At 39.2% G+C, this 19764-nt stretch overlaps 1 protein-coding gene across 3 annotated transcripts in view; it reads left to right on the plus strand.

The window, feature by feature from the left end:
- Positions 1-1428: 1428 nt before the first annotated feature.
- Positions 1429-19764, plus strand: part of Epb41l5 (erythrocyte membrane protein band 4.1 like 5) — a 128177-nt gene continuing 109841 nt past the window's right edge. For all 3 annotated transcript variants that reach the window (XM_013020689.1, XM_013020690.1, XM_013020691.1), the window contains exons 1-2: positions 1429-1612; positions 18588-18692. In XM_013020689.1, coding sequence (XP_012876143.1) covers positions 1433-1612; positions 18588-18692 — 285 coding nt within the window. In that variant the 5' untranslated portion in view covers positions 1429-1432. The remainder of the gene's footprint in view (positions 1613-18587; positions 18693-19764) is intronic.

A 19764-nucleotide genomic window follows, 5' to 3' on the forward strand; every position in this document is an offset into this window, starting at 1 on the left:
TTTAAAATACAGTGTTCAGGGGCTGGGAAGTTGACTCAGTGGTAAAGTGCTTGCCTTGCATGCCTGAGACCCTGGGTTCGATTCCTCAGCACCACATAAACAAAAAAGAAAAAACGCGGAAGTGGCGCTGTGGCTAAAGTGGTAGAGAGCGCTAGCCTTGAGCTGAAGAGCTGAGGGACAGTGTCCAGGTCCAGAGTTCAGGCCCCACGACCGGACCCCAAAAAAAAAAATACAGTGTTCAATATTTGTTTTTTTGAATCATTTATAATTTCATCTAGGTTAAGTTATGAATGTTGTTTATGAGCCATATTTTGACAAGGGATATATATGACTATTTTGAAATAATTTTTAGCTCATGTAGAGGTTAAGTCTTTCACTTAGCTTTTAGATTCTCCTAATGATTACATCTTGAGAACTCTAGAAAAAAAATAGTTTATTTGAACAAAGAGCCAAAATAGGCTCACATTTTATGATTGAGTGATATGTATTTTAAATCTCTTCCTTGCTTTGGCTGGCTCTTGTTGCTCTCTACCTCTGTGCTGGGGATTGAACCCAGGGCCTCACAGGAGCTAATTATACCCTCCCAAAATTTGAATTGGTTTTTTTTTTTTTTTTGGGTCCGGTTGTGGGCCTGAACTCTGGGCCTGGGCACTGTCCCTCAGCTCTTCAGCTCACAGCGAGCGCTCTACCACTTGAGCCACAGCACCACTTCCGGCTTTTTTCCTTTTTGCTTATGTGGTGCTGGGGAATCGAACCCAGAGCCTCATGCATGCAAGGCAAGCACTCTACCACTGAGCCACCTTCCCAGCCCTGAATTAAGTGTTAAAAAGAAAATTCTGGTACTGAGACTTGAACTCAGGGTCTTGCCCTCACTTGGATTTTTTTGTTCAAAGCAGACACTGTACCAGCTGAGCTCCACTTGTATTTCAGCTTTTTGCTAGTTATTTGGAGATAAAAATTTCTAATTTGTCTGCTGCTTTGAACCTTGATCCTCAGATGTTAGCCTCCCAAGTAGGTAGAATTATATATTGTAAGTTATAAACACCCAGCTTTTATCATATGTGTTTTTGTTTGTTTGTTTTTTTGTCAGTGCTGGGGCTTGAACTCTGGGTATGGACACTGTTCCTGAGCTTCTTTTGCTCAAGGCTAGCGTTCTACACTTGAGCCACAGTGCCACTTCTGGTTTTTTCTGTGTATGTGATACTGAGGAATCAAACCCAGGGCTTCATGCTTGCTAGGCAAGCACTCTACCACTGCGCAACCTTCCCAACCCTAAAACATGTTTTAAATGTGTATAAAAGTATTAAGTTTTAGTTATTTTTTAAATTGATGTGCACAAGACTTTACTAAGTAATACTATTTGCCTGCCTGCAAGATGAAGAACTCTTTTTCCTGATGTCATTTTGTTCTCTGTGGTTGTGTAGTGACAAAAATGCTGAGCTTCCTGCGTAGAACTCTTGGGCGCAGGTCTATGCGTAAACATGCTGAGAAGGAACGGCTCCGAGAGGCACAAAGAGCAGCCACACACATTCCTGCAGCTGGAGATTCAAAGTCCATCATCACCTGCCGGGTGTCCCTTCTGGATGGTACAGATGTTAGTGTGGACTTGCCGGTACGTAAACGTAAGCCTTACTGAGCTGTAAATTCTACATGATTTTATTTTATTTTACTTTTGCTGTGTTGAGTTTGAACTCAGGGCTTAGGTTTGCTTGGCTGGCACTCTATCACTTGCCTTGCTTCCAGCTAAATTACTGTTTTGATTTGCACTTTCAACTGATGATAACTTCCAGAGAGATTTAGATAATGTGAGTAGTATGGGTCAGGACTGTAACATTCTGATACATGGATCATGTTGTAAACTTAGAGAACAAATGATAGTATTTCTCTCTGAAATTAATGATAGTTACTTAACATTTAAGTGATAGGGCAGAGAGAAAGACAGATAAGGACAAAGTGCCAGAACCTTGCTATGTAACCCAGATTGGTTTTGACCTTGCCTAGCTTTTGCTAGGATCCTAGCCTTGCTAGGATTACAGAAAATAAGTCATTACACCCAGTTTCTGTGTGTGTGTGTATGTGTGTTTAATGATGGTAGTTTATTCTATAATCTAGTAGATTTCTTTTTTGTTTTTCCTTTTTTATGTCAGTTCTGGGGCTTGAACTCAGGACCTAGGCACTGTCCCTGAGCTTTTTTTGCTCAAGGCTAGTACTCTACCACTTGCCACAGTGTCACTTTTGGCCTTTTCTGTTTATGTGATACTGAGGAATCAAACCCAGGGCTTCATGCATGTTAGGCAAGCACTGTACCACTAAGCCACATTACCAGTGCCATCTAGTAGACTTTTTAAAATCTTTATTGAACAATTATTATTTTTAAATATAATTTATTGTTATTTATTAAGGAATAATAGAGAGGGGTGACAACTCCATAAGTCAGGTAATAAGTACAATTTTTATTGGACAGTGTCACCCCCCTCCTATCCATGCCAACAAGTTGCATAGTTCATTTTCCACATGGTGTATATTAAATACCATGACTGCATCGATTCACCCTTTCTCCCTCCATTTCTGTGCCTCCCCTCAAAAGACAACAAAAACAACACCAACAATAATAACAAAGACTTGTTTCCATTTCTTGGAATTCTTTTTTTTCTAATTTGTAATTATTTTATTTTATTTTATTTTATTTGTCAGTTGTGGGGCCTGAACTTAGGGCCTGGCTGCTTCCCTCAGCTCTTCAGCTCAAGGCTAGTGCTCTACCAATTGAGCCAAAAGGCCACTTTTGGCTTTTTCTGCTTATGTATTGCTAAGGAATGGAACCCAGGGCCTCATGCATACAAGGCAAGAACTCTACCACTGAGCCACCTTCCCAGCACCTTTATTTTATTTTAATTCATTTAATTCACTTTTTTTTGGGGGGGGTTGGTTATGGGCTTGAACTCTGGGCCTGAGCACTGTCCCTGAGCTCTTCAGCTCAAGGCGAGCACTCTATCACTTGAGCCACAGCACCATTTCTGGTTTTCTGGTGGTTAATTGGAGATAAGAGTCTCATGGACTTTCCTACCTGTGCTGGCTTTGAATTGTGATCCTCAGAGCTCAGCCTCCTGAGTAGCTGGGATTATAAGTGTGAGCCACTGACACTTGGCCAATTCATTTAATTTTTAAACTATCTTCAAGTAGATGTAAGAAGTTGCCATTTAACAAAGTTTCTGGAATTCATTTTGATAGTGTTTTAGATGTTTCATGTTTGGTTTCATGATTCATGTTTGTTTTCCTCCCCTAAGAGTATTCTCATTTAGGTTGTTTGTTTTTGTGTAAATGCATAGAACCCTGTATAGGTTATCATGTCTAGTTGTATTTTAGATCTAGCTTCCACTTATGAGAACAAACATGTCATCTCTCTAAGCTTACCTCAGTTAAAATGATTTGTCCTTGGTCCATCTGTTTCCCTACAAACAACATTAGTCTTTATAATGGATGAGTAAAATTCCATATTGTATATGTGCCATATTTTTATGGTCCACTGATCCTTTGTAGGGCATCTGGGCTGTTTCCATAACTTGGCTATTGTGAATAGTGGGCAATGAACGTGGATGTCCGAGTGTCTTTATGGTATCCTGACTTTTAGTGTTCTGAGTAAATGCCCAATGTTTTATGTTTTGCTTTTTGTGGAAACTCTAACCTGCCATTCAAAGTGGTTGTACTAGTTTACATTCCTACCAACAGTGTACTAGGGTTCCTTTTTGCTCACGTCCCCATCAGCATGCCCTATAAGACTTTGTTCTTTGTACTTTACTGTATTTGTCAAAACTGTTTTCCTTAGAAAGTTTGGAGTGCTTGAAGGAAGTTTAAGTTTAGTGAAAAAAATACTTTGCTCATGCCACTCATATATGACTGCCTGTCTTGGCTCTCAAAGCCATTTGTGTTACAGTTTTCTTCATAACAATGTAGTTATTTCAAGACAGGACATTCTAATTTTGTTTGCATTTGGGGTAGTTTTAACTTTTTTTCAGCTACTAATGCATAATTGTAACTCATAATATGAAACAGTCCAATATGCTTGGAAGGACTGAACCTGCTCCTTATAGGCCTTTTCAGGGGTCTTGGGGAATGGGACTGTGTGTATTATAGTCTATGCTGGCCTCAAACTTAAGCATTACTAACCATTATTCTGTCTCATCCTCCCAGATGCCAGCATTACAGGCATTCACTACCATACCCTTGAGTATTTACTAATACCAAATCTCTTGTGTATTTGTTCTGTATCCACACTTACTGTAAGTTATGTAATTACTTAAGCTTCATTGAATGTTCATTGATATTTTCCCTTTCCACAAATTCTTTTTCTTTTTTTTTTTTTTGGGTGGGGGTCCGGTCCTGGGGCCTGAACTCTGGGTCTGGGCGCTGTCCCTCAGCTCTTCAGCTCAAGGCTAGCTATACCACTTGAGCCACAGCGCCACTTCCTGCTTTTTTCTTTTTTCTTATGTGGTGCTGAGGAATCGAACCCAGGGTCTCAGGCATGCAAGGCAAGCCCTCTACCACTGATCCACCTTCCTAGCCCTCCACAAATTCTTTTAGTACCCATTTAACTGAAATTGAATTTAAAAAGTCTCTTTGGCTGGGTGCTGGTGGCTTATGCTTGTATAATCCTAGCTACTCAGGAGGCTGAGATCTGAGGATCTCGGTTCAAAGCTGTCTCTGGCAGGAAAGTCTATAAAACTCTTATCTCCAATTAACCACCAGAAAACTGAAAGTGGGCTGTGGCTCAAATGGTAGAGCCCTCGCCTTGAGCTGAAGAGTACAAGGAGAACACCCAGGCCGAGAATTCAAGCCACTTACCTACCCCGCTCCCTGCTCCCCCCACCCAACATGGGGGTGGGGGAGTGGGGGGGAGAGGAAGGAGTCTCTTTGGGCAAGATGAAAGTCTCTCTGACTTTTCTGTCCCAGCTGACTTTGAACCTTGATCCTCTAGGTTTCAACTTCCTGAGTAGCTAGGATTATAGGAGTAAGCCACTTTTTTTTTTTTCCTCCAGTCTCAGGGCTGTCCCTGAACCTCTATGCTCAAGCCTAATGCTCTGCCAGTTTGAGCCACAGCCTTTTCTGGCTTTTTCTGAGTAGTTTATTGGAGATAAGCGTCTCATGGGCTTTCCTGCCTAGTCTGGTTTCAAACTGTGATCAGCCTTCTTAGTAGCTAGGATTACAGTTGTGAACCACCAGTGTCCAGTGCTTTTTTTTTTTTTTTTTTTCTAGTCTTAGGGCTTGAACTCAGAGCCTGGGCATTGTCCCAGAGCTTCATTTGCTCAAGGCTAGCACATTCTACCACTTGAGCCACAGTGCCACTTCCAGCTTTTTCTGTTTATGTGGTACTGAGGAATCGAACCCAGGGCTTCATACATGCTAAGCAAGCACTCTACCACTAGGCCACATTCTCAGCCATTTTTTTTTTTAAAGACAGGGTTTTGCTATGTAGCCCAGGCTGGCCTACAATTTGTGATTCTCTACTCTTCTTCCTGAGTTCTTGGATTATAGACCTGTTTTTCTATGGCTGGCTTATTTTTATAAAACTTGAAGCATCTAAATGTCTTCCTGTACTGTAAGAACTTCTTGAAGGTTTGTGAAACATTCTAACATGAGCTACTTTGTGTTGACAATTTTCTGTTTTCTTATTTGATGAGAATCTTAAGGGTTTTGTGTACTAGTCCACTAAAATAGCATTAGGTATTTGGTGAAAAGTCTGATACTGATGTATAAGAGCATGGAAAAAAATTTTCTTATTACCTAATGTGTAAAGTATGAGGTCTCTGGGTTGTTGATAGGCTGATAGAGAATTTATAAAGACGCTTTTGGAAAAGGGAGTGTAGTATGGAGTTAAAAATCAGCATTGTGCTTTAACTGGTAGAATAAATGTCTGGTAACTAGTCTATAATGTTTTCTTTGTATGCTCAGTAGATTGTTGTTGATATTGATCAAGTCTAGAAGTACTAGCTGACCTGTTCTGGGGACCACTACAGAGAAACACAGCTAGAGTTTCAGATTTGACTTTCCACAACAAAAACAATTGTCCTTTTTATCTTGCAGGTGACCAAACCTTAACCGTTAGTAACCTAACTCTAGATACTTGCACAAATATGAAATGGACATCAGCCTGCCAATTAAACTGCCTTACTAAAGGGAAATATAGGCCAAAGAAATACTAAAGTCTTAAACAAGCAAGCAAAGCAACAAAAGTTTTCCCTTTTCCCAATTTAGTCTTGCATGGTTCTGGAATATTTAAAATTGTTTTGAAAATCACATGAAGCACATGCTCATTTTCCATTAGGATTAGGGTCACTAGAGATTATAGCTAGTTAACATAGATCTAAGATGATTGCCCAGATAATATGTAAGAGATTATTTTAGATTAAATGGAGTAATATATGGATTTGATATTAATGTATCAGTTGTAAAGACCATTTTCTTTTTTATTTCTCTCTTGAATGGGGAAGTAGCTTAAAGACTTACTACTCGTTCTCTCAATTACATATGGTAAGGATAACTTTCAGTGAACAGCAAAGTCATCATTACTTTCCTTTAGGATGATGGTTTAATAGTTAGGCTAGTGTTTATTTTACATTCACATCTGGCTTTTGTTTTTTGTTTTGGCCAGTCCTGGAGCTTGAACTTGGGGCCTGGGAACTGTCCCTGAGCTTCTTTTGCTCAAGGCTAGCACTGTACCACTGAGCCACACTGCTGCTTCTGGCTTTTTCTGTGTGTGTGGTGCTGAGGAATGGAACCCAGGGCTTCATGCATGCTAGGCAAGCACTCTGCCCCCAAGCCACATTTCCAGCCCCTACACTCACATCTGCATTCAAGAAATTCTGGGGTTGGAGGCATGGCTCAGTGGTAGAGAATTAGCCAGTAAGCAAAAGCATCAGGTATAAGTTCAAGTCCCAGTCTCAGGCAAAATAAAAAAAAAAAAAAGAAAAGTTCTAACTTCTTGAGTTTTAAATTTTCTTTTGGAAAATGGTAAACTCTTTGGATTGATTTGAAAGCCTAGTAAGTAGCCTGACATGTAAAATTCTGCATCTTCTAAATTTTAAATTAATAGATCTTGGTTAGCCAATAGATAATGATTTTAATATAGATACTTCACTGATAATATTAATGCTTTTAATTATATAGAGTATAGTTTTACTTCAAAATCTAATAGTCACTTCTGTGGTTTTACGTTATGTAATTTAGTTACCCGTGGCCAACATGGTCTAAAGAGATGAAGTAAAAAACTCCAACTCTTACTACAGAATATTATCTTATTACAGAATGTTGTTATAATTTTTCTATTTTATTATTAGTTATTTTCTTGCTGTCTCCAATTTAAAATTTTTATCCTAAGTGGGTATGGATAGGAAAAACATAGTATATTGGGTTTGGTACTATTATTTTAGGCATCCCCTGTGGACATATTCTCTGAGGATTAAGAAAAGACTTCTGTAACTGAAAACTATGTCAGGCATTTTGGTACATGCATATAATCTCAGTACTCGACCTGGAGGCAGAAGAAACAAGCATTAGAGGCCAGCCTGTACTACATTGTAAGTTCAAATCTAGTATACTACATAGTGAGACCTTGTTTCAAAAAACAAAATAATCCAGGTACGGTGGTATACTTGCAATCTCAGCTACTCGGGAGGTGGAAGTAGAGGAAGAAGGATTGAGTGTTTGAGACTATCTCTGGCAAGTTAGTGTGGTTCTGTTTCAAAACTGAAAAAAAAATTGGAAGTGGTAGGGATAGTAGTTCAAGTGGTGAAATACTTGCTGGGCACAAAGCCCTGAGTTCCATCCCCAGGCTATGGGTGGGAGAAGTTTCATGTTCATGAATTTGAATCCTTTGTTCATGAGTTTGAATCCTATGTTCAGGAGTTTGAAAACTTAAAGTTGATTATATGATAAAATATACTCCATAATGATTTGCACATTCAATGTAATTCTCACCAGAAACTTAGCTGATCATTTGTAGAAATAGGCAAGCTGATTTCTGAAATTTATATGGAAGTGCAGGGTACCCTATATAGCCAAAACAATATTGAAAAAGAACTAAGTGGGAGAATTAATAGCAATTTTAAGAATTAAAGCAAACAATAATTAAGATAGTGTGCTATTGATACATGGACACAGATCAGTGGTACACAGTAGAAAGGCCAAACTAATGTACTTGGGATTTTTTTTTTGGATAAGCAAGGATAAACCAAGACCATTTAGTGGGGGGAAAAATTATTTTTTTCAACATAATTATACTAGGACCAGTGGTTATTCACATACATATACAAAAATGACCTTAAACTCGATCTAAGATTAAACATAACCAGCAAAAACTATAAACTCAGGCTAGGAGCCGGTGCCTCGCACCGGTAATCCTAGTTCCTCAGGAGGCTGAGATCTGAGGATCACAGTTCAAAGCCAGCCTGGGCAGGAAAGTCCGTGAGACCCTTATCTTCAACTAACCACTCAGAAAACTGGAAGTGGCGCTGTGGCTCAAGTGGTAGAGCACTGGCCTTGAGCTGAAGAGCGCTGGGACAGCACCCAGGCCCCAGAATTCAAGCCTCACAATTGACCAAAAAAAAAAAAAAAAAACCCTATAAAACTCCTCATAGAAAGTATAGGGGTAGATCTGTATTTACTTTGGATTTGACATCAGTTTTTAGTGGTGCTGAAAGCATGAACAACTAAAGAAAAAAAATAGATAAGTTAGACTTTATCTAAAATATAATCTTTTTGCCCTTCAAAGGACACCATTGAAAAAGTAGGTTTTTGACAATACTTAGATTTGAACTGAGGGACTATGCTTGCTAAGTGGACAGAAATCATTTGAGCCACTTTGCCATCATCTCTTTTTATTTTTTTTCCTGGTTGGTTGTGGGGCCTGAACTCTGGGCCTGGGCTCTATCCCTCAGCTCTTCAGCTTAAGACTGGTGCTCTACCACTTGAGCCACAGCACCACTTCCAGCTTTTTCTGCTTATGTAGTGCTGAGGAATCGAACCCAGGGCCTCATGCATGCAAAGCAAGCACTCTACCACTGAGCCACCTTCCCAGCTCTGGGTTGGTTATTTTTAAAATAGGATTTCACTTTATACCCTGATCAGCGTGGTCTACTGTCCTCCTGTTTGTGCTTCTCTTTGTTGCTAGGATGACAGGTTTCCATCACTGTGCCAATTCATTGGTTGAGATGGAATCTTACAAATGTTGTTATGCACTGGCTGGCCTTGAACTGTGATCTTCCAATCTTTATCTCTCAAATAGCATTACAAGTTTGAACCACTGCTACTGACTAAAAAGATTTTATTTTGTTTTTAACACCTCATAGAATAAATGATAATAAAATAACTAATAAATAATGTCTTTTAAAATTATTTATCTGAGAAGGAACTTGTATCTCATATATAGAAAGAATTCTCACAATTATAATAAAGAGAACAATGGAAAGGCTGATCAAGATGCATTGTACTGCTAAATGATATGTTGAATTGAAACCCCTTTGTACAACTAAAGGTAGTATAAAAATAAAGCAAAAAAAGTTAATAAAGCCTAGAATATTGCTATAAACTAAAAAAAATAGACAACTCATTTAAAAATTGGACAAAGGGCTAAAAATATTGCTCCTGAGTTTTTCTTCTCTAGGTTAGTACTTGCTTTGCGCCACAGTGTCACTTCTGGTTTTCTAGTGGTTGATTGGAGATAGTCTCAGGGACTTTCCTGCCCAAGCAGGTTTTGAACCTTAATCTTAAGATCTCAGCCTCCTGAGTAGTAGGATTACAGACGTGTATACCAGGTCTCAGCTGTGGTTTTTCTTTATTAATCCACATAGGGTTTTTAATAGTTAGGAAACATGATAAAAAATGACACATTGGTTTAATTTTGAGGTGGTACACTTGATTTGGTATGGGGGAGGGAGATTGAAGCAAGCCTGGAAACTGATACCATAATATATGCATAAGAATGTAAAATTGCAGAGAAATGAATGCTTAGAACATGGATATGGTGAGTAAAAGGAAGCTTAGAAATGTTCTAATTCAGCTGGTTCAGATCATAATGTGTATAAGATAATGAGAATAGCTGTCATGAACAGAAGCGTAAAATAATGGAAGTAGAAAGATGTGTTTTACTGGGAAAGTGTTTGAAAGCTAGATTTTTAGAGGCCAAAAAAATAACCAGATTACCAAGAACAGTTTTTTTGTTTTTTGTTTTTTGTTTTTTTTTGGTCTGGTTGTGGGGCCTGAACTCTGGGCCTGGGCGCTGTCCCTCAGCTCTTGGCTAGTGCTCTACCACTTGAGCCACAGTGCCACTTCCGGCTTTTTAAATTTTGCTTATGTGGTGCTGAGGAATCGAGCCCAGGGCCTCGAGCATGCAAGGCAAGCACTCTACCACTGAGCCACCTTCCCACCTTCCCAGTTTTTTTTTTTTTTGACAGTCTGACAATTCTGTATACTTTAATGCTATCTATCTATCTATTATCGGCAGTGGGGCTTAACTCTGGGCCTGGGCACTGCCCCTCTGCTCTTCAGCTCAAGGCTAGTCCTCTACTGCTTGAGCCACAGTGCCATTTCCAGTTTTCTGGTGGTTAATTGGAGGTAAATGTCTCACAGACTTTCCTTGCCCAGGCTGGCTTTGAACTGCAATCCTCCTGTCTTAGCCTCCTGAGTAGCTAGGATTACGGGTGTGAGCCACCGGCGTCTGATGTTTAACATACTGAATAGTTGTTTGAAGAAGTACATGAAGGAAAAAATGAAAGGTTGCAATGAAACTTGGAACTAAGGAAATAGCCAGCAGCTAGGTAGGGAAGATCTGAGTTTGTTTGAATGTATAGCAAAAATGTTCCTCAAGAATTAATTTTAGGGTTGGGAATGTGGCTTAGGGGTAGAGTGCCTCCCTAGCATGCCTAAAGACTCTGGGTTTGATTCTGTGGTACCACATAAATAAAATAAATTTAAAAAGAATTAATTTTCTTTTCTTTGCTTTTTTTTTGGTCCGGTCGTGGGGCCTGAACTCTGGCGTGGGCGCTGTCCCTCAGCTCTTCAGCTCAAGGCTAGCACTCTACCACTTGAGCCACAGCGCCACTTCCGGCTTTTTTCTTTTTGCTTATGGGGTGCTGAGGAATTGAACCCAGGGCCTCAGGCATGCAAGGCAAGCGCTCTACCACTGTGCCACCTTCCCAGCCTCTAAAAAGAATTAATTTTCTATATACAGATAAAGATAGGAGGCTTTTTCAAGGAATACCTTCTGATTCAAGGGGAATGGCCAGCCTGTAGCTGTGTAAGCCCTGTGAAATTATTTGGTCATCCTAAGCAGAAAGAAACATTTTACTCAGGCTGAGGCATGACTTTTTGGGAATATTATTAACAGGTAGAATGGCATAAGATAAGCTGTATCTTGCAAGGAAAAGTTAGGAAAGACGCTTATGTTGTGTATTTCACGCTTATGTTGTGTACTTCAATTTATATATAAATCAGTACATGATAGGACAGACACTGTTGTATGCTTGCTTTATTGTTGTCTGCCTGTATTGATCATTTTGTATGGCCTATAAGTTATGACATAAATACTCAAATGACTATTGTCAGCAAAAGGTTTCTCAGGGGCTGGGAAGGTGGCTCAGTGGTAGAGCGCTTGCCTTGCATGCCTGAGGCCCTGGGTTCGATTCCTCAGCACAACATAAGCAAAAAGAAAAAAGCTGGAAGTGGCGCTGTGGCTCAAGTGGTAGAGCGTTAGCCTTGAGCTGAAGAGCTGAAGGACAGTGCCCAGGCCCCACGACCGGACCCCCCCCAAAAAAAAAAAAAAGAAAAGGCTTCACAGTCGCATAAAAGAAGGCTGGTGAAAACACCTTAATCTTCTAAAACAGAATGTAGGTCTCTGAAGGAGATGGTATCATGAATAATTTCTTAGGAAGAAAAAGACATTGGTAGCAGTATAGAGGAGTTGAAAAATGAATTTGTAGCAGCTCAGAGCTTTATGGGTCTTTTTTTTTTTTGTAACTGTACTTCTTGGATAATTTTTTTTTGGGGGTCCGGTCATGGGACCTGAACTCTGGGCCTGGACGCTGTCCCTCAGCTCGTCAGCTCAAGGCTAGCGCTCTACCACTTGAACCACAGCGCCACTTCTGGTTTTTTTCTTTTTGCTTATGTGGTGCTGAGGAATCGAACCCAGGGCCTCATGCATGCAGGGCAAGCGCTCTACCACTGAGCCACCTTCCCAGCCCCATGCATGGATAATTTTCAATAGCTATAGATAAAAGGGTGCACAAAAATAAAAGGACTATTAGTCCTGGAATCAAGTATCTTAACATCTGTAGTCTACATATTGATCATGCCAAACCTTTTTATCATTGCTTAAAAATGATAGGCCATTTTAACACTGTGCTTTGGCATAGATTTTATACTAAATAGAAGGAAGGACAGTTCAGTTTCTCTGGGATTAGAAGATGTGTTCATTCTTGAGAAACCAGAATTAAGAGTTTACCAGAAGTCATTCTAAGCAGAAAGAAACATTTTACTCAGGCTGAGGCATGACTTTTTGGGAATATTAACAGGTAGAGTGGCATAAGATAAGCTGTAACCGCAAGGAACAGTTAGGAAAGACACTTATTTTTTGTACTTCAATTTACACTTAAATCAGTAGGTGATGAATAATTAAAGAATTTTAAAGAACACAGTAATAATTCTGCTTGTGAATCTTGACTGTCTTTAGCCTGTTTTCTACATCACCTTAGTATATGAAAGAATTCAAAGATTCCTTTCTTTTTTTTTTTTTTTAAACCAGTCCTGGGGCTTGAACTCTGGGCCTGGGCACTGTCCCTGAGCTTTTTTTGCTCGAGGCTAGCACTCTACCACTTGAGCCACAGTGCTACTTCCAACTTTTTCTCTTTAGGGGAACTGAGGAATCCAGGGCTTCATACATGCTAGGCAAGCATTCTATCACTAAGCCACATTCTCAGCCCAAAGAATACATTTTGTTTTTATCTAAGGGTTAGAACCTCTGAAGCCATCAGTACTTTTAGGCGGAATTATTCCTTCATACTATAGAAAGAACACATGTAACAAGCATTGACTATGTTCAAACTAGTATATAATTTTGTTTTTGGCTAAGAACCTTGTTACTGCTTGAGACCAAGACATATAATTACATTCATCCATGTAACTCTATCATCTAACACATATAGGTGTCTATCCAGTAATGATTGAATTGAACAATACATCATTTAAAAATGTTTTTTTTTTCCTGTAAACTACTGTACATAGTGGAGTTTTAAACCATTTCACAAAATATAGAATGAGTCAGAGATAGTTTACTATGAGGACACTATTTCTTTTTTTTTTTTTTTTTTGTCAGTTGTGGTCTTGAACTCTGCCTGAGTGCTGTCCTTCAGCTTTTCAGCTAAAGGCTAGCACTCTACCACTTGAGCCACAACACCACTTCTGGTTTTCTGGTGGTTTATTGGAGATAAGAATCTCACGGACCTTCTTGCCCTGGTTGGCTTTGAACCATGATCCTCAGATCTCACCTCCTGAGTAGCTTGGATTACAGGCATGAGCCACCTACACCTGGCTTTGGGGACACTATTTCTAAGGTTGATATTAATGTTAATTTTCAAAATTAACCTTCAACACCATGGTTTTGTACCTTATAACACATTTCTGAGTCAAAATCAGATATCTTTCTGAAACTGGAATACCATTGTTTCTGAATTTACTTGTAATTGTGACTTATTTTCATGATATTGTGTAGTTTTTTACTCTTGCGGGCTAGATTTTTGGGTGAAAGTTTTTAAAATTTCCATATTACCCCTAAAAGCTAGTTTAAGATATTTTGAAAGATTCTCTTTTGACATTTCAGATTATTTGTTAGACTGAATTACTAAGTTCAGGAACCTACAAACTTCTTATATTCACTATTGGGTGGCCTGGAAAAGGCACCTTTCTCAAGGAAGAGTAAAATACAGAACCTTGAAAAGTTTTTATTTTCAAATGGCCATTCTTTTTCTGCCATATTTCAAGAGGCTGGGAAATGTGCTTTCGCAGGATATTAAGCATGGCTTAAAAAATTAAGCCATGTTTCTCTTTTGAACTGCCTAAAAAGTTCCTTACCTCTATACAGTTCATCTCTGTTAAAATTCTCTTAACCAAAATTTCCTACTCCTTTTCAACCAAACTCTTAGAGGATTGTGAATTACAATTAGAGTAATGCCCCTTCCTGAAACTCCTGTTTTTTTCTTAGGGAATGGGAGTGAATAAATCACTAGTTTCAAGAGTTGTTTGTTGTATAGAAAGTGGTTTCTGTTTTTTGGGCCTGTGTTGTCTAGGGTACTACCTGTTTCCCTTCCCATACTTCGTGTCTCACATAGCTATATGATGTTGTCATAGGCTCCAGAGTTGTCTTGTTATCTGTAGCCTAGAGATGGCAACTCATAGTCCCTAGTGAATGTATCCAAAATAAGCAAACATAAGTACCTCAAAAGCAAAATCAGGCAAACTGAACTGTAGCCATCACCAGAGCAAAGGCAGCCAAAAAGATAAGTCCAATATAATTTCTAAAACATATAGTAAGATTAGCAATATGAAATGAATGTAAGCTTAACAAGAACTGAGAGGAAATAATAGGTATGGGAAGTATAAAAATTTAGAAACATTTGATTGGATAGAATTAAGATCAATTAAGCCGGGTGCTGTGGCTCACGCCTGTAATCCTAGCTATTCAGGAGGCTGAGATCTGAGGATCGCAGTTCACAGCCAGCCTGGGCAAGAAAGCCCATGAGACTCTGAACTCTAATAAACCACCAGAAAACCAGAAGTGGCACTGTGGCTCAAGTGGTAGAGCACTAGTCTTGAGCTGAAGAGCTGAGGGACAGGGCCCGGGCTCAGAGTTCAAGCCCCACAACTCACCCCCCCAAAAAAAATCAGTTAATTTCGAGGAGAAATTAGCTGGAAGATCATATTTAAGAACTCCTCCTGCTGGGTGCTGGTGGCTCACGCTTGTAATTCTAGCTACTAAGGAGGCTGAGATCTGAGGATTGCGGTTCAAAACCGACCCCCTCCCCCCCAAAAAAAATCTTCTCCTATTGGAAGAACAAAATAGGAGGCATAAAAGTAAAATAAAATTTAAAATACAAATGAAAAGTTAAAAGTAGTACTTTTCTTCCTAAGATCAGGACAAGCAGCCTGCTTTTTTCCATTTTTATTCATAGTATTCAAACTTCTAACCAGAGCAATTAGGAGAAAAGATAAATAAGACATTCAAATTGGAAGGCAAAGAGTAAAATATTTCTCTTTCAGTTGACATGATCTTTGATCTTTGTGTGTGTGTGTGTGTTTGGGGGTGGGTGGGTCGTGGGCCCTGAACTCTGGGCCTGGGCACTGTCCCTCAGCTCTTCAGCTCAAGGCCAGTACTCTACTACTTGAGCCACAGCACTACTTCTGGCTTTTGCTGCTTATGTGGTGCTGAGGAATCAAAACCAAGACCTCATGTAGTCAAGGCAAGCCCTCTACCACTGAGCCACCTTCCCAGCCCTGAGAAGATCTTAAATAACTCTGAAGTAGATACAGATTTAAGATCTCTTTCACAGAGCAAAACAAAAAAAGCTACTAAATGAATTTAGCAATATTGTAAGATTAAAAGAAGCATCTTTGTTTCTATATATATGCAGTAAACAGACTGAAAATGAAATTAAGGAAAGTTGCCATTTACAGTAGCTTCAAGGAACATAAAATATTCAGGGATAAATTCATTCAAGCAGGTTAATGATTTGCACACTAAAAACTATAAAACATGGCTGAGAGAAATGAAACAAATCAATGGTCATGTTGAATGGTTAAAAGACTAAAGATTGTACTGCTGAAAGTGATTTGTAGATTAAAAACAGTTCCTATCAATATCTCATTTTTTCTTTTAGTGAATTTTTTTTTTTTGCCAGTCCTGTGCTTGAACTCTGGGCCTGGGCACTGTCCCTCAGCTCTTCAGCTCAAGGTGACTGCTCTACCACTTGAGCCACAGAGCCACTTCCGGCTTTTTCTGCTTATGTGGTGCTGAGGAATTGAACCCAGGGCCTCATGCATGCAAGGCAAGCACTCTACCACTGAGCCACCTTCCCAGCCCCCCATTTTTGTTTTTGTCAGAAGAAGAAAAAAGTTCATTCTAAATTTCATGTGGAATCTCAAAGGATCCTTAAACAAATAGCCAAACAGTCCTGGAAAAAAAGTAAGTTAGAGGACTCATACATCTTGGATTTCACAATATAATATAAAACTGTAGTAATCTAGAATAGTATCTTTACTATAGTCATTAAAGACAGCCGTAGACTAGAGGAATAGAATAGAGAGCCAGGAAATAAACCCTTGCATATATGGTGAGGAGATTTTCCAGAAAGGTGTCTAGGATTTTCAGTGGGTAGAGGGAACAGTCTTTTCTATAGTTTGGATTTTTTTGTCTGTTCTGTATTAAATGGATAAGCCATAATTACCAATATTATTGTTTGAATGTATGTTAAAACAAAAGCAGAAGAAGCTTTTAGAAGAAGCTGTTAGGATTCTTAAAAATGTCAAACAGTGGCTCACATCTGTAATCTTAGTTACTCAGGAGGCTGAGATCTGAGGATCTCAGTTCAGAGCCAGACCAGGCAAGAAAGTCTGCGAGACTCTTAACCTTCAATTAACCACCAAAAAGCTGGAAGGAGAACTGTGGCTCAAGTGTTAGGATGCTAGCCCTAAGCAAAATCTTGGGTGGTGCCTAAGCCCTGAGTTTAAACCCTAGGACTGGTGAAAATGAAAACGAACAAAAAACAGAAGGGCTAGCACTTAGGCAGCAAACTTAATATGACAAAAATAGAAGAGGAATGTTTAAGGAATGTTCAACTTTCAACATTCAACAAATGTTGAACTTAAATAATAGATTTAGTTCCCAGAAGTTTTTTTTTGTCGGTCGTGCGGCTTGAACTCTGGGCTTGTTGGGCACTGTCCCTGAGCTCTTCAGCTCAAGGCGAGCACTCTACCACTTGATCCACAGCGACACTTCCTGTTCCCAGAATTTTTGTATTTGCTAATTTCCTACCTTATATTTGGTTCTAGTTTTTTGTTTTTTCCCCAGTCCTGGCGCTTGAACTCAGGGCCTAGCCACTATTCCTGAGCCTCTCTGTGCTCAAGGGGCTAGTATTCTACCATTTGAACCACAGCTCTTCTCCTGCCTTTGCTGTTTATTTGGTACTGAGGAATGGAACCCAGGGCTTCATGCATGCTAGACAAACATTCTACCACTATGCCATATTCCCAGCCTCTGGTTCTAGTCTGATTTTTCTCTAGTAAGCCCTTACAGATCTTTCTTGTCTGTTATCTGTTTTCTAAAATATGTTTGCAAGTTTAGTTACATTGTTGTGTAATTTGTACTTAAGTGCTCTAAATTTTGTTGTAATTTCTTTTTTCAATTACTCTGTGTTCCTTTAGATACTTAACAAAAATATCCCCCAGGAAGAAACTCAAGGCATAGCTTAATAGTAGTGTATGCTTAGAATTTGTTAGATCTTGGCTGGATTTAGCTACCACATCTCTCCCCCTCATGTGAAGACAAAGCAAGAATGTCTTCCTTATTTACATATATCATAATTGGTAATTTTTTTGCTTTTTTTTTTGCTTATGTGGTGCTGAGGAATCGAACCCAGGGCCTCATGCATGCAAGGCAAGCGCTCTACCACTGAGCCATCTTCCCAGCCTCAATTGGTAATTTTTGAATACTTAGAACATTTTTATTAAAATACAAAATGATAAAGCCAAGTAGAAAAACATAGTAAATATTTACAAAAACACTGATAACATCACTCAAGAAACACATATACCAATTTAGAAAGGTCTTAAAATCAGAGTTTAGCATTCTCTAGAAATCTGTACTGTAGAAAGGGACTCAGGCAGCAGAGGGGACAAATCAAGAGTTGACAGTCAAATAACTGGTCTAATTTTCTTAATACTGCTAACTATAAGTTCCTTCAGGTATAGGTGGTTTTCTTCAGCACATGATGATGTTCAGAATAGGAGCAATTTCTCATTGTTTAAACAAAAATCACTTAAAAAGCCAAATAATATTTGTACTAAAGCTATCAAGTTCTACTTGGTAGAATATTATCTATAAAATTAAGATGAAACAATAAATTATGCTACCTCCTAGTTAGTAAAAACAGGGAAGGAGGCAGAGTAATACTTAAGTAAAATGGCTCCAGTTTTAGCTTAATAATATTTTGATAATTCTTTTTTTTTTGCTGAAGTGACCATATAACTCGAGTCTAGAAGAATATGAAATCTGATTTTAATCAAAGAAAACAGAGAAAGCACAAACAAGGTAGAAGAAATTGGTAATTTTTGTTGGCCTACAGGAATAATCTTTTGGGAAATATATGTAGATCACAGTTTCTTTTGGCCTAAAGTAGTTGACTGAAAAACTACCATGTCTTATCCATTTGCTACAGAGTTATACTTTGATTGTGTTGATTCTTTAAGAGATCCTGTATAACTGACACTATCTTCTGTTTAGGCATGTTTATTTTATAAGCTTCTCACTGATTATTTTCTTGTCATTTCAGAAAAAAGCCAAAGGACAAGAGCTGTTTGACCAGATTATGTATCACTTGGACCTGATTGAAAGTGACTATTTTGGTCTGAGATTTATGGATTCCGCCCAAGTAGCAGTGAGTAACTTTACGAGTTCCAATATGGGAGAAGAAATGCAGGATTTTAGATGATAATCTCAGTGCTAGAAGACTCATATACTTCATATATTCTTTATTTTATATGATTTCCTATATATCCAGAAACTTTGATCTCTTGCTTTAAAACTCACTTGAAGTATTTGTTCAAAATGTGAATTCTGATCCTAACCTGAATTATGGGAGCAAAAACAATTTTTGAGAATGGGGCTTGGACATTAGTGCTTTTAATAACTTACTTAGCCAGGCACTAGTGGCTCACACCTGTAATCCTAGCTACTCAGGAGGCTGAGATCTGAGGATTACAGTTCAAAACCAACCTGGTCAGGTCAGGAAAGTCTATAAGACTCTTGTCTTCAATTAACTACCAAAATGCTGGAAATGGAGCTGTTACTCAAAGTGATAGAGTGCTAGCCTTGAGCAAAAGAGCTGAGAGATAGTGCCCAGGCCGAGTTCAGGTACCACAACTGACCCTCCCTCCCCCCCCCCGCAGGCGATTACTCGACCACGACCACGACCTCCCCCCCCCCCCCCCCCCCCAAAATTAACTGGCTTGGCTAGGTTGTTGGGCACACTAGAGGTTGGTGAACCACTATGTTATAGAAAGAATGGGGGCTGGGAAGGTGGCTCAGTGGTAGAATGCTTGCCTTATATGCATGAGGCCCTGGGTTCAATTCCTCAGCACCACATAAGCAGAAGTGGTGCTGTGGCTCAAGTGGTAGAGTGCTAGCCTTGAGCTGAAGAGCTGAGAGACAGCGCCCTGGCCCAGAGTTCAGGCCCCACAACCAACAACAACAAAAAAGAATGTTAGAATTAGAGTTCTGTAGGCTCTTTAGTGACATGAATTTCTAGTTAAGGTGAATAGAGTACACCTGTGAATTCTGTCCATAAATAGTTACTCTTTGATACACATTTTAGAAAGTTGAAAGTAAGCTGGGTGTCGATGGTTCACGCCTGTAATCAATCCTAGCTATCAGGAGGCTGAGATCTGAGGGTCGCAGTTCAAAGCCAACCTGGGTAGGAAAAGTCCATGAGACTTTTTTTTTTTCTGGTT

This window comes from Dipodomys ordii, unplaced genomic scaffold (genome assembly GCF_000151885.1).
Source record: "Dipodomys ordii isolate 6190 unplaced genomic scaffold, Dord_2.0 Scaffold52, whole genome shotgun sequence".
NCBI classification, from domain to species: domain Eukaryota; kingdom Metazoa; phylum Chordata; class Mammalia; order Rodentia; family Heteromyidae; genus Dipodomys; species Dipodomys ordii.